The 13,582-nt window shown below is 37.3% G+C and overlaps 1 protein-coding gene across 1 annotated transcript in view; it reads left to right on the top strand.

Moving 5' to 3' along the window:
- LOC139728378 (protein fantom-like) overlaps nucleotides 1–13,582 on the top strand; it is a 54,541-nt gene that overhangs the window by 3,402 nt on the left and 37,557 nt on the right. The window contains exons 5-13 of the mRNA XM_071639321.1: nucleotides 732–812; nucleotides 1,489–1,553; nucleotides 2,240–2,329; nucleotides 3,362–3,434; nucleotides 4,632–4,702; nucleotides 7,515–7,526; nucleotides 10,900–11,005; nucleotides 12,056–12,202; nucleotides 12,787–12,860. Of these exons, the coding sequence (XP_071495422.1) occupies nucleotides 732–812; nucleotides 1,489–1,553; nucleotides 2,240–2,329; nucleotides 3,362–3,434; nucleotides 4,632–4,702; nucleotides 7,515–7,526; nucleotides 10,900–11,005; nucleotides 12,056–12,202; nucleotides 12,787–12,860 (719 nt within the window). The remainder of the gene's footprint in view (nucleotides 1–731; nucleotides 813–1,488; nucleotides 1,554–2,239; nucleotides 2,330–3,361; nucleotides 3,435–4,631; nucleotides 4,703–7,514; nucleotides 7,527–10,899; nucleotides 11,006–12,055; nucleotides 12,203–12,786; nucleotides 12,861–13,582) is intronic.

Genomic DNA, 13,582 nt, shown 5'->3' with positions numbered 1-13,582 from the left:
CATGCAACATTAATAAGGAATCTATGCAAAGCTGTACTGCCTTATCAGCAGAATGGAATTGAATTTTGTATTAGAATGCTAATTTTCTTTGTAAGATGTCGGCAAGAAAAAGACTGTATCATATGACACAGAATCACTGACTCATCTCAGTTTCCCAGGAGCCCCATTAATATGGCCTGATCTGGAAATGTGCATTGTGAATGATTCATAATTATCTTGATTTTCTATTAATTATCAAGATATTGTGTGATTTTGAAGCAAGGTTGGTTCCCTATCTGTTTTGTTTGCTTGTTTGTTTTCTGACATACACAATGTTGATTCCTCTCATATGATTTGTAAAAACCTTTTCTGAATGCAGTACTTATTGAATATCATTGTGGTAATTCCAAGATTCCAGGGTTATGTCATTAGTAAAAAACTTTGATAAACCAGGAGTACAGGCTCAGAGGAATGGGTGTGTCTCTGCCAGCAATCTGAAAGGCTTGATATCAGACCCCACCTCCATCTACATGTAGGCTTTTAATCAAACTCATGATGTATTTTCTTTGACTGCAAAGTACTTATCTATATGGACCCTGAGTAGATTTATTTGGATCATATTGGTTCCCCATTTTTTTTTCTTATTTTCTAGTTAGTTGTCAATTTGAATGCCGTCACTGGAATAGGTTTGATGGGCTTTCAATACCCAGTGCATTCACTTACTTTCTGTCTAATTTGTTCCTCATTCACAGCTCATGGTTGCAAAGCAGCAGCTTGCCACCCAAAACCAGAGGAGAACCCCGTATAACCATGTTCAGTCCAGAATCAACACAGTGAGTTGTGTGCAGGGTGAATTACACCACAGTATCAAATTTAGTGCAGCTTTGATTCTCTGCCTTTGTGCAATCTATTGCAGTAGTGTCTGTCCAAAGTGTAAAGCAGAGACTCCAACTCTCCCGTTTTCAACGGGAGATCTCCCGCCGAAAGCCCAATTTTGAAAAATCTCCTGTTTTCTCGCCTGAGATTTCATTTCTCTCGCCCTGGCTCTGTGTCTCCCGCTTGAAATGATTTCTTACTTTAATATCATTGTTTGTTGAAAAATAAGCCTTAGATAGCATGAGAGGGCATCTAGAACCGAGCTTCCAGGGCCCTTAAGCGGGCCCTGGACCCTGGCCGAAAGGAACTTCGCGCTTTGCGCTCGTGGTGTGCGCAAAGCGCACATCAAATTGGAGTCTCCCGTTTGATAGGGGTTTCAGGCGGGAGAATCTCCCGATCAGAAGGTGCTTGGGGTTGGAGTCTCTGGTAAAGTGTAGTATGCCTGTGTGTCTGTGTGTGAAGCAAATCGTTCTGTTGCCTTTCTGTATCATTTAAAATGACAGTACAGACACAAGTTTGTCAATGAGCAAATGATTCATTCATCTCATGCCATGTCCATCACAGTAATTATTAATGTTCTTTATGACAATGCCTCACTATTTTCTCTCACTCTTTCCTTTCTTGCCTCAAAAGGGAATTCCAAAACCTCCTCAAGACAGCATGAGGAAAGGATTAAGAGTTCAAGGAGAAAGAACAAGGTAAATCATGTACGTAGATGGGCACAACCTCTATTATGGATAAACCATGTGCCAAACTAAGAAAATTACATGTGCATCAATAGGTGGACAAAGATGGACTGAGATCCGAGCACAAAACATGATACCTCCGGCTCATCTGTCTGATATGAATTCAGATACGTAGCACTATGATCAATCCTCCACATTTTTTAGACTGAAAATTTTTAAGGTAATTTATTAGGGTGTATGATGACTTTGGATTGGGTGTACATGATGCATAGCTTCATTTTCGGAATGTATTTTGCCTTCTTTTTTTTTCTTTTTTCTTCATTTTGTCACCTGTCTATTTATTCCCGTTTGAGTTTTCGTATGTTTCTGCCTGGTGTTCAGGGGTTCCGTTCTATGAGCTAGTGTGCAAACATTCAAGCAATTTGTCATGCAGGGCATAAACAGTAAAAGAAAGTCACCATTGGTAACAAGTTAGAATTCAAATGACCAAAAGTGAAACATTTGAGAGAGTGTAAAGGACAAATAAAGCATGATATGAACATAATGGATGTTTACCTTCAATGGCTTTGAATTGTGGAGATTACACCACCTGGACCATAACACATATTAAAGATACATCTGTGTTGGGTTCATGCTAGTTTCATATCATCTCGGGGAGTTGTTAGATTTTTGATCTGCCCGTTCTTGTGCTTCGTCAGATCGGCCACGCCACGGTCGCTGCGGAATGACGTACTGCCGAGATACGGTCACAGCCTGCTGGAGGAGGCCAGGGCGGAGAACCAGAGACTGTGAGTTCTTGTCGTTTGTTTGTCTTGCACTTTGTATTTCTGCAATGAAAAGTTCAAAGAACCTTATTCTTGAATATCAAAGCCCCAGTGTAAATATGAAAAGTAATCAAAAAAGACATTGCCCTAAAAATTTTGCTTGTATTATGAATAATATGCTTGTCTTTCTTGCTTTCCTTTCATCGTGATAGTTCATATTTGCTGTGTCCTGATTTAGTATTTTTGTGTGAGTTTCAGCTGCTTGTTTTGATAGAACATTGATGCTTCCTAGAATATAAATATATATATACTAAATCATCCTTTTCATTAATGGATAGCTAACTGCCTTTAAAAAAATCTATACTGGAAGTCAAATTTTATTGAATGTTGATGTCAATGAGTATGACAGGTTGGCCTTGTGTCTTTTGTGGGAAATGTAAATATTATTCAAAGAAATGCTATGAATAATTCACATTAAGTTCTATATATTGTGTGCACCTACCATAAACATTAGCATGTATGCATTGGAATGTGGCAACCTGCCTGAGATGCTTCCCTTGAGGGTGACACGACATTTGCTCCTGAGACAATTGCTTTGGTCTTATAAAGACATAGGGTTACAGGGTTGTGATAGGGTTTTAGGTTTAGTTTGATGTAAGGATTAGGATTAGGGTTAGGGTTATGTTTGTGGGTATAATTCATGTTTGGCTTTAATAGCGTGCAGATATTTCATTGGAGCAGTTGTTGCAGGAGCAAATGTCATGAAACTGTGTACGAGATGGAGTTAGCCCTCTGTGGGTGAGAGTTTGATTCCAAGGATCAGGGTCATAGTATGTAGTGCATTTTGTGTCCACTTTGGTAAATACTCTCTGCAAACTCCTCAGTTTGTAGACTGGTGGTACTCCAGTTTAAGGGTAATTGGCCATTTTAAGGCATTGATTTTGTAGTCAATGTCACTTGGAGTGAACTCTGCCATGATTAAAAACACTTTGAAAACCCTTGTCATTATGATAAAAACTCAAACAAAATCTCTCGATCCTCCCTTTTTCTTCATAGGAATGAAATCCTGGGAGACATGCAAGAACAGATATCGTATTTGGAGCAGGAGAAAGAAATGCTTCAGGAACAGGTGAGACATGATGCAAATAGAGCAGTCCTCTATATGTTTTGTGCTTGCCTATAAAAGAAAAATTAAAAAGATTGGTTCTGACAATCGCGAGAGATTGCCCAAGGCTCGTTCAACAAAGCAGTATATATCTACACCAATTTTGCTTGAACCGCTGAAATGTATTTCATTTGAAGAGGTTGATAAGGGAGTTTTGTAACTGTATTCTGAGTTATCTGCATAACTTCCATGTTTCTGTGATATTAGTGTGACTAACAAAAGACATGGCAAGGGAATATGCAAGTTATGCTGAGTCGAGGGGAAGGTGCATTCCAATGTCTTTTGTTAAACATATCGGTACTTTAACAATGATTGACAGATGAGATCACAACAGGAATATTGGTTTGGAAGGATTTTTTTGTGGGCATATCCAAGTAATTTGAAGAAAAATTGAAGAAAAATTATTAAAAAATATATGGAATGTTTCTAGATATTTGTTTCACCGCAAAAGTGATGTTGAGGATATCATAAATCAACACAAATCAACGTGCATTTGTATTTCAGGGAACTTTTAAGTCATTTTCAGTTGAATTCCCACATAGTTACTGTCAAGCATATATTGTAGTCTTGAACTGAGCCCCAGACATACTTGTAAGAAATGGAGCCGTGGTAATGAGTGTATGCATTAAATTCCTTGTAGATATACACCTATAGAAAGGCATGGGGAAACTTAATATGTAAGATGATAATTACAAGACTGAAACTCAAAATATTGTTTATTCTAAGATGGTTGGTGGTATAGGATAGTGATCTTTGCCATTCTGTGGCGTTGTGCCAGTCATTGATTACTTTTGTATGTTGAAGTGTGTAATATTTGTGTACTGTGAGAACAGTCAAGCTTGATGCAATAGCTAAAATTAAATTGCTAAATCTTTGTTAATATGTAATTTCACTTGCCTCATGTATGTCATACCCATATATTGTGAGAAGTTCTTCTGTAGGACCACTTGCAGAGCTTCCAAGCAATGCACATTTTTGTATGTATTTTCTTCACCCAGTATTAGTCGATATGATTTTGAAATGCAGAATATTGCTTTCCTGAAATTTGATTTAGATGCTGCTACTATCATCTGTCATTTTCATTGAATAATTTAAAGAGGATTCCCTTCCACACTTTCAAAAATGATATTAATAATACAAACCATGCTCTGTCACTTGCAGATCAGAATCAAGGAGCTCGACCATGAAGAAGTGCTTTTGAGATTGAAAGAGCAAATGTCAGCAGGTCAAAGGTCAGAATGCTAGATCAATCGTGCGAGTGATTTTTTATTATTTTTTTTTTTATAATGTGCATATTTATTGTTGCCTCATGTGTTATGACGTGAGATGTTTTCAACTACGGTACACAGCAAAGCTCTTTTTTTCTTTTTCTTTTTCTTTTTTTGTATGCCTCCTTGGAATGAGATTTGGAGCTCACCAAGCACAAATGATTGCTGACTGCTAGTATAGTCACTCATTTTACATTTGATGATATTGTGAAGTTAAGATTTGCCATTCTTTATCATACTGGACCAAGGTTCTTCCTGTAGTATGTGCTGTGAAATGAAAAAAAAAAAATGATATGAAAAATCAAACAAAATTTGCTTGATTCTTGTGCTGATCATGAAATTTCAGGAAATGCAAAGACTTTTTCTCATATCTGCAGTTAGCAAAGAGAAAAGGACAATAATTAGTCTTCCAGGTAGTTTCCCCTTCAAATCAGAAACGATTCATGGTGATGAGGTAGTCATTATGCACTGTACTATGTGAATGCAATAATCTATCATATGCCTTCGCACAAGCAAAATTCATTAGGGGTCGTTTCGGTCTTCTGAAGGACTGACATAAATGGGCTTTTGCATAGCTTTGTGTGACTTTGCAGTGCCTTTGGTGTATAAGCTGTAAAAAATCTCAAAATAGGCAGAGTATCTTTGTGTAGTAAATACTTAGTGTAGAATTTCATGGAATTATGATTGTTTCTGCTCTCTGCGCCTCTGTTTAATGCGTAGTGTCATGTTACTCCCCCTTCCCCTATTTCTGCCATTGATTTCTTTTCATTCTGAGATGTTAATTGCAAAAAAAATCTCATGAGATGCTCCTCTACTTGAGGTGGTAGCTACTTGTTAGTTTGTTGATAATATTTCACAAATAGGGATTTATGACTATTTTGCAAGTGGTTGAAGGTACTGTTTACCATTGGAGGCAGTGATTTGAAAAATGTTTGAGTTATCACATTTAATGCATATGTGTCGGTTAGTTGTATCACAAAACATCCTACCATATAAAAACGTTGCAATAAAGCCTAAGATATATGTAGATATCGCTAATTTTCTCAATAAATCATAACTGTAGACAGTTTATTCTAGAAACAATTCTATTATAACTTCTGTTCACATTCCGTATATTTAACAATACCTAACATTGATTGTACTGATTAACAGTTTTGCATTGGTTGTTTTTAAGCACTAAAGCTTGGTTTTAGTTTCATCTGCAAATGGTAAATAATGCCTTTGAACTTCCAATAGACAACCACAGTGATGAATGAGAAATGTTACACTGTTTGCAGAAGAAAAATTAGTTATTTTCTACCATAGAGATGATATTTGATGCATTTGTGTCTCATACAGGAGGCAATATTTTCTCAAGTTGCTGATTTCATAAATTTCAGGTGGCTTTCATAATGTGCAGAAATGAAAACACTGCAAAATATACTGTGTATACAGTACCTTCAACCCAGTACAACATTTGAAATGCCACATTTTTTCAGTAAGAAATATAGAGGCCATACAGTGTATTACAGCTGCATTATAGTGAGATACAACTTAGGTGATAAATGTTGCAAGTTTGTGTTTGTGCTGGTGTGGATTTTATGCTATGAGTGTAAAACCTCATGTAGTGTTAAATTACCCCTGACTTGACCAATTGCAATTAAAAAACAACAACAACAACAATCCCAAAACAACCAAACCTTTGACTTTAGGATGCAATTATGGTCTAAAAGCTGCTTCTCCAACTAAAGATACTAGTAGTTAGGACTACATTATGTATTTGTTGTTGTTTTGTATAGGTGTGGACCTATGATAATGATTTTTGTTGATTGCTGAACTTGGAAATTAGTCATATGACAAGTTTTGTCCAAATTCTTCCTAATAGCCTTGTGTTATGTAAATTCTTACATAGAAATGAAGATATTATTATCAGTCATTATCATTATTTTGTCAAAACCTGTGCTTTCAATTAACATTTGTGCTGAATGAAGTCTTCTCTGAGTATATTGTAGAATAATGAAGACATTCTTTGTGAGTGATACGCCAAAACCTTGTGCAGGGTTGAACACCCTCGAGGTTCTCTGTAGAGAAGCCAAATTTGACTTACAGCAGGCAGTGGTCCGACCTCTTGATGTACGCCAAAGCAATTTCACACTTGAATGATATGATGTGTTGTGAACTGACAGAACACGATCATAACCTGCGATGATTTGTATTCTTGGCAGACAGAATAATCTTCTTTCTTTTTTTTTTTTTGGCTGTAAGATAGAGTGAAGTTTCGAAGTTGTTGTTTGCTTTCCTTTTGATGAAAGTTAAATTACTATCCTGTGTCTAGACCATTTTCCATGCCCTCTTCTTCTGCAATCTCTCCCTCTTTATATCTTTTTCCATTGATTTTGTGGTTCTATTCCATTTCTGTCCTCTCTTGTCAATCACTCAGTCAGTCTGTCTCTCTTTCAGTCTCTGTCTGTCTGTCTGTCTGTCTGTCTGTCTATCTGTCTGTCTATCTCTGTCTTTGTCTCTACAGGCTATTTCACTCTCTGCATATATTTCTGCCTCTGACTTATTTTTCCTCAGCTGCAGTTTCCTCTTCTCCAATGTCTCATAAGCTTATCCTCCTGTTAAATTTGCTCCTCTCCAGTTGTTTAATTTGTCTGGATCTCTGTCAGATCTCTTTCTCTATGTTTTTCTGCTTGTTTCTCTTTAATGTGTTTTGCATGGATTCTTCCCCTTTGAATCAAACTGTAACTTTTAATTGCATTCTGTCGTTCCTTCTGCATTGAATGTATGCCTTCAGACACACCGCCAAGTAAGTATGACGATTTCTGATATCTTCCCCCCATCCTTTAATATTTTCTCTGTGTGAATGATTGCTATCTATCTGAATGGTACTCCCTAAACGTGAAGCACGCTTTGTTGTAATGGGATGGAGCACGGTGACAGAGGATTACCCCTCTTCTTGCTGCATCAACCCCTGACTGCACCCATTAAATCGCTCTAAAGTCTCAGTCTGGCTCATCTGTCATACTAATCATGTACAGCCTTAAAGGGTGTGTACAGTTCTGGTCGAGATGAAGATTTAGCTTTTAACGTTTTGCGAGATATTCAGAAACCACTCTATGAGATGTCAAAGAGCATGCAGTTCTAAGGGGTATCAAAAGTTTATTCGATGAAAATCGGTTTTGAAATGGCTGAGATATCCAAAATCAAGGTGAAACAAAGAGATCCTAATAAAGTTGTGGCATGTCGCCTTTTATTATTAGCACTTTTTTGGATATCTCAGCCATTTGAAAACCAATTTTCATCAAATAAATGTTGAATCCTTCTTAGAATTACATGTTCTTTCATATTTCATAAGAGGCTTTTCATTATCTCACTTAGGAATGTTCAAAACATGAATCCCTAACTCAACCAGTACTGTACAGTCCCTTTAATGCTGCGATGGATCTTGCACATCATATTCTTGGGTTCTGGTAAAATTGGTTGCTTGTCCCACCACTCTTGTTTTCGTTTTTCATTTCCTTTCCAAGATTTACTTTTTATTATTATTATAAATAAAGTGTTGAATTTAAAAAAAAAAAAAGCAATGTGGATATATGCATGGAGAATGTGTCTATTGTGGCAGGTCTTATCGTAATATTTTTATACTTGTGAATTCACTAGTCATTCAGCTCTGATTTTATATTTTTTTGAGCAATGACAAACCTATATCATTTCTCTCCTTAAATAAAAAGAAAGAAAAAAATCCTCATCAGCATCTTGAAATTGCTGTTTATAGTTGCGTGAAATGTACTTATGAAAAGACCTTAATTGCTTTATCATTTACGATTGTGTGACATCAATACTACTAGCCATATAAAGAGTTCAGACTTCTATGTTAATTGCCTTCCGTAGTTCACCATGCGAAATACTTTGTTGATGAAACACTGCATTCCATATAAAAGTAAATCTATCCAAATATCTACTAATAATTACTAAAAACTGGTTCCTAGTTGTTACAAGTCAAGATTTGCAGGGCTGCATAAAAATGAGACTGTAAATTTAATTTGTGATTGCATGCTGCTCACCTGTGCGTTGAGTTACAAGAAAGCCTGCCAAAATTAATTCCCCCGTAAAGGAAAATACCTCTTCTTCTTAGCTTCTCGTAATCCTTGTACAATGTGAAAATGTCAATGTACCTGTGTTTTGTGCTTGTCCTGTAGTGCAATTGTCATTGTTTGACCAACATGTGGGTGTACGTGATAGTCTGCGCACCAAGCGTACTGGGATACTGAAAAAAAAAAACTTGTTGTGAGACACTGTATGAGGCAGACATGGACAAACTAACCCACATGTAGACATTCACTACGTTCCTGGTGTTATTGAATACATGCGGGAGAATGGAAGAGGGTGTCACATAACTTTGTTCATTGTTATCATTCGAATTTTACCCCTGACAGGAATGTCTATTCTTATTTACTCACGCTTTTAGACAAATCTACGCACATATGCACTCTTTACATGATTTGAAAATTGTGGTGCAGGAAGGAACTGCCATGTACTGATATGTTTTATGTGGATATTAGCAGTGCACATTTATGTGTGCTTGTTTGTGGGATTTTATTCATTTTTTTTTTCATTGAGTGTGTGTGGTTGTGTTTACTTTTTAGGGGTCATGGCACTTCATGGAGCACAGGGAAGGCCTTGTTTTAAACCCATTGAGGACGTTTGGATTTTGCTACAACACGCATTTCCCATAGACGCTTGCCCGAGTATACTCGCGACTATAGTCCTCACTGGGTTAAATGCGTTATCATGATGTCATTTGTGTGTATTTGTGCCAAAAAAACAAAAAAAAATGACAACTAATGAAAGCACAAGGTATAACAAAGCTGATGACCAATCACATCGATATCTCATCCCTGTACAAAGTTAGCTCGAAGCTCTATGTGTGTATATAGCTGCATGTTAACCAGTAGTTTTACTTCCAGCAGTAAAGTGTAACCAGACAGTCATCCCAATAAACTCTTAATCGTGGAGAGCAAATATACATTTTATACTAATGCTGCCAACATATGTACATAAAAAGTACAGTACTTTTGTGATTGCATGCCCCCAACAAAGCAAGAATAGAGCGGGAAAAAAAAGAAGAAAAGAAAAGAAAATGGATACTGCATGGTGTATTGCATAGCTTGAAAACATTTATTTAAGTGTATGTTTGTTTGTTTTTCAAGGAAATGCTCGCATGAAAGATGTCTGAACATTTACTCTGATCAAAGCATGTTATCATCTGAATGAGAAAATATGATACTTTCAGCATGTAAACAAGTCTCCTTGAACCCTCTTCCTCTTAATTCTTTGTACAATAGCATGCAGATGGCATGTTGAAAAGTGTATAGATATTGTCTTCTTTTTTCTTTTCTTTTTTACATTTTCACGTAGTAGTGTTTGTAGAGGCACATTTGGGTTTTGTTTTGTTTTGTTTTGTTTTGTTTTTTTTAGGGGGGGTTCTGCCTTTCATTTAAATTTTCTTTACCAATGATTTTTCAAAGACATTTGATGCCTGTCTGTGTGGCATTTGCAAAATTCCATAGCAGCATTCTCCTCCACCTCCATAAGGCAGCTAAGAAAACAACGACAAACAAACAACAAATCAGCTCCAAAAATGTAACATTCCAGACCCATTTACTTCTCTTTTAGGCAAGATCATGCCGTACAGCATTCCAGAGTATTGCTATGTTTTGCTCAACATAAGAGCTTTTGACATTATTGGAGCACTGTTGCAATGTAAGAGCAATGATGAAATTTTGATTCCATCACAGTCCACGTTGGTATCCACCAGATAGTTGCAATTGTAGTGCCCATGTTAAGTATGAAACACCTTCTGACTGACTGGTCCACTTATGCGCTTGACGCAAGATTTAACTGAAACGTGCATTACTATGATTGCTAGAGAAACAGAGCATATTGTCAGATTGTCTCATCAAGATGGGGGTGGGTAGCTTTTGTTTTCCCCTGTATGACAAGATCATTGACAAATTTATGAAAATGGAGCAAAAGGAGCATTGTCCCTTTGACCCAGTTTTTGTATGTAGTGGTAAACATTGGATATGAGCTGTAATCCTAAATGACCACAGCATACCATTAATGCATTTTTGTAATCTGTCTGCTGCCCTCTTTGCTGCCTCTGTGGCACGTCCCAGGAGCAACATCCAGGAGAATGTGGACATGATAAAGCTGCAGAGAGAAGTGAAGGAGAAGTCTCAGAAGCTTGCTGCCCTAGAGGCCCAGTATGCCACTCTCCAGGAGGTGAGCCCATACTTTTAGGGGTGTGTTCCCCCAGCCACGCCCTAATTGTGGTTATTTGCAGTCATAATCTACCAGAAAGGTAACTTTGATTTGCTGTTTATCAACTGGCTGAATAGATTCAGGGTCAGCTGTGATTGGGGTTGAAGGTGAAGTTCACACTTAAGAGATTTGCCATGTTTATCTGTTTTTTGGATAAGCAGGTTTTGTTGTGGAGTGTATTGCTTGGTCTTTCCAAGTCAAGCAACTCTTTAATAGGGAAGAAAAGATATGGTTCAGGTGTGAGTTTCTTCAATTTGTCTCCCTCTACAAATGAAATTTGTTAAGATCGCAACTGCTGATATGTAAATTAACAAACAAACGAGAGGGAGACAAATTGAAGAAACTCACACCTGAACCTTCATCCCTCTGAGTGATATCTTGCTTTCATTTAATATGCCTTGTCTGCCTTTGACTACTTAACATTACAATGTCGGAATTTCAGAGCTTGGGTATTTGTTCCATGTTCATTGTGTCACTGCCGGCAACCAGGGACAGCCTGGTGGTAGTGTCGCTGCCCAGAAAGCAGTAGAATACAGGTTCGAGTCGCACTGGTTCCTTTTTTCCGACTGTTTAATTCACAGATCAGCAGTTGTGATCTTAACAAATTTCATTTGTAGAGGGAGACAAATTGAAGAAACTCACACCTGAACCTTCATCCTTCTGAATAATATCTTGCTTTCAAAAGATATGGTGTTACAGAGATGAAAGCAGTGCTCAGAGTTCTAAATTAGCCAGGTGCAGTCAAAAGTCAGAATTAATTCTAGCAGTATTTTGTCATGTTTGACTATTAAAACTACAATAATGATATCTGTTGATCAGTATGCTGCTGATGCGTACAGTGTTGGGCAGTGATGGATGGAAAGTAGGCTGAGGCTGGTTGAAGAGGGAGCTGGAAGCATAGAACAGAAAAATTCAAGGATAGTTGAGCTTGGTCACAGATCCAATTAGAAACGTTGCCATGCTTACGTGTTCATTGAAGTCAATATATTTATATGTTTCTGGTGCATACAGAGTCAGACAACGTTGAAGAAGAGTTACGATGCTGTGATGGACGAGCTCGAAGGGCTGAACAACAAGTACCAGGGTGAGCAGGCGAGGGCACTGTCTCTACAGACTCAGCTGAAGCAGGGGTCCACACTGCAGAGAAACATTGCTGAGGTGAGTATCGTTTTACCCAGCTGATGTAAAGTCCACCCACTGGTACTGTGCGTGGTTCACCCATTTCACCATTTGTTGTTGTTGTTGGCTAGTTTTAATTTCAAAGTGGGATATATTTTGAGCTCACCTGAACTGCTGGCGCAAGTGAGCTAATGCTATCATTCAGTGTCTGTCATGTGTTGTTCGTCGTGCATAGTCCGTCGTAAATTTTTTTTACATTTTCAGTTTCTTCTTAGCTGAAATTGCAATGTACAAGTACGTTAAAAAAAGTTTATTTCTAAATATTTTATTATTGCAGACACACCATCAATGACCTCTTGTTCATAACACTGTTTAGTGACACAGATAATTGGATACATGTAAAGTTCCATAGCTTTAGCTGTGTCAAAGGCAACATCCCATTAACTCAAATTCCATGCCTAGCAGAGTAGTCCAAGTCTAAAGAAGCTTTCTTTTTCCTCTTAGTTGACTTTATTCATAGAAGTCACTTCGGACATGATGGAGATATTCACTATGCAAAACTAGGAGAAATACACAGCTTTTAATTTCACATCTTTGCATCAATTTTTTCTTTCTCCAAACAGCTCCAAGAAAGATTAACTGACGTCGAGAAAGAAAAGGATATTCTTAGGGAAGCAAACGAGAAGCTCTTAAACAGGTAAGTCGTCTCTGAATTCAGAAGTTTACATATCAGTGGCGAATTTTGCAACGCCTGTATTTTTTTTAAAGGAAATGATAGCTTTGACTCGTATCATATTAATATGTCATTTCAGGTCTTTATGCTTTCTTTTCACTGTTCTTTCACAAGATATTTTTGGTATCCTCCTTCACTACTATGTGTGTCGGGTAGATATGTAGCTGAAGTCAGAAAGGAGACCAATGCTTATATTCGAGGTGATTTGCCCCTTGCTGTTTTTATTAAATTGCACAAAGATAGATTTAATATACAATATGTCCCCCCCCCCAAAAAAAAAAAAAAAAAAAAAAAAAAATATATATATATATATATATATATATATATATATATATATATATATATATGTGACCCGCTACAACAAAATGATCCTAAAGTCGGGCGAGGTCGATTATTTGAAAATTGCATGACACAATTCCCTAATCTTTCTGCTTTAAATTGATATATAACACGTCTTATAAAAATAATCGGCTGCGGAGATATCGATGTTTAAAAGAGAGCATGTCAAGACGTCTTGGAAATCACTGTTTCGAGAAAAGCGCCCTAAAAGTTCTGCTTGCGACGCAATCACAATCAAGAGACACGCAAGTCAGTATTCACCTCCGGACAATAGAAGTTAAGCCCTAGCAACCCCCGAAATGCTCATTCAAACACAGCGTCGGCGGTCTCCTCACCGACCAATCAGT

Source organism: Diadema antillarum, unplaced genomic scaffold (assembly GCF_040938485.1).
Source record: "Diadema antillarum isolate AM-2024a unplaced genomic scaffold, OU_Dant_1.0 seq00000177_RagTag, whole genome shotgun sequence".
NCBI lineage: Eukaryota > Metazoa > Echinodermata > Echinoidea > Diadematoida > Diadematidae > Diadema > Diadema antillarum.
Note: the sequence above shows the minus strand (reverse complement) of the source record. Positions and strands in the feature narration are given on the sequence as shown.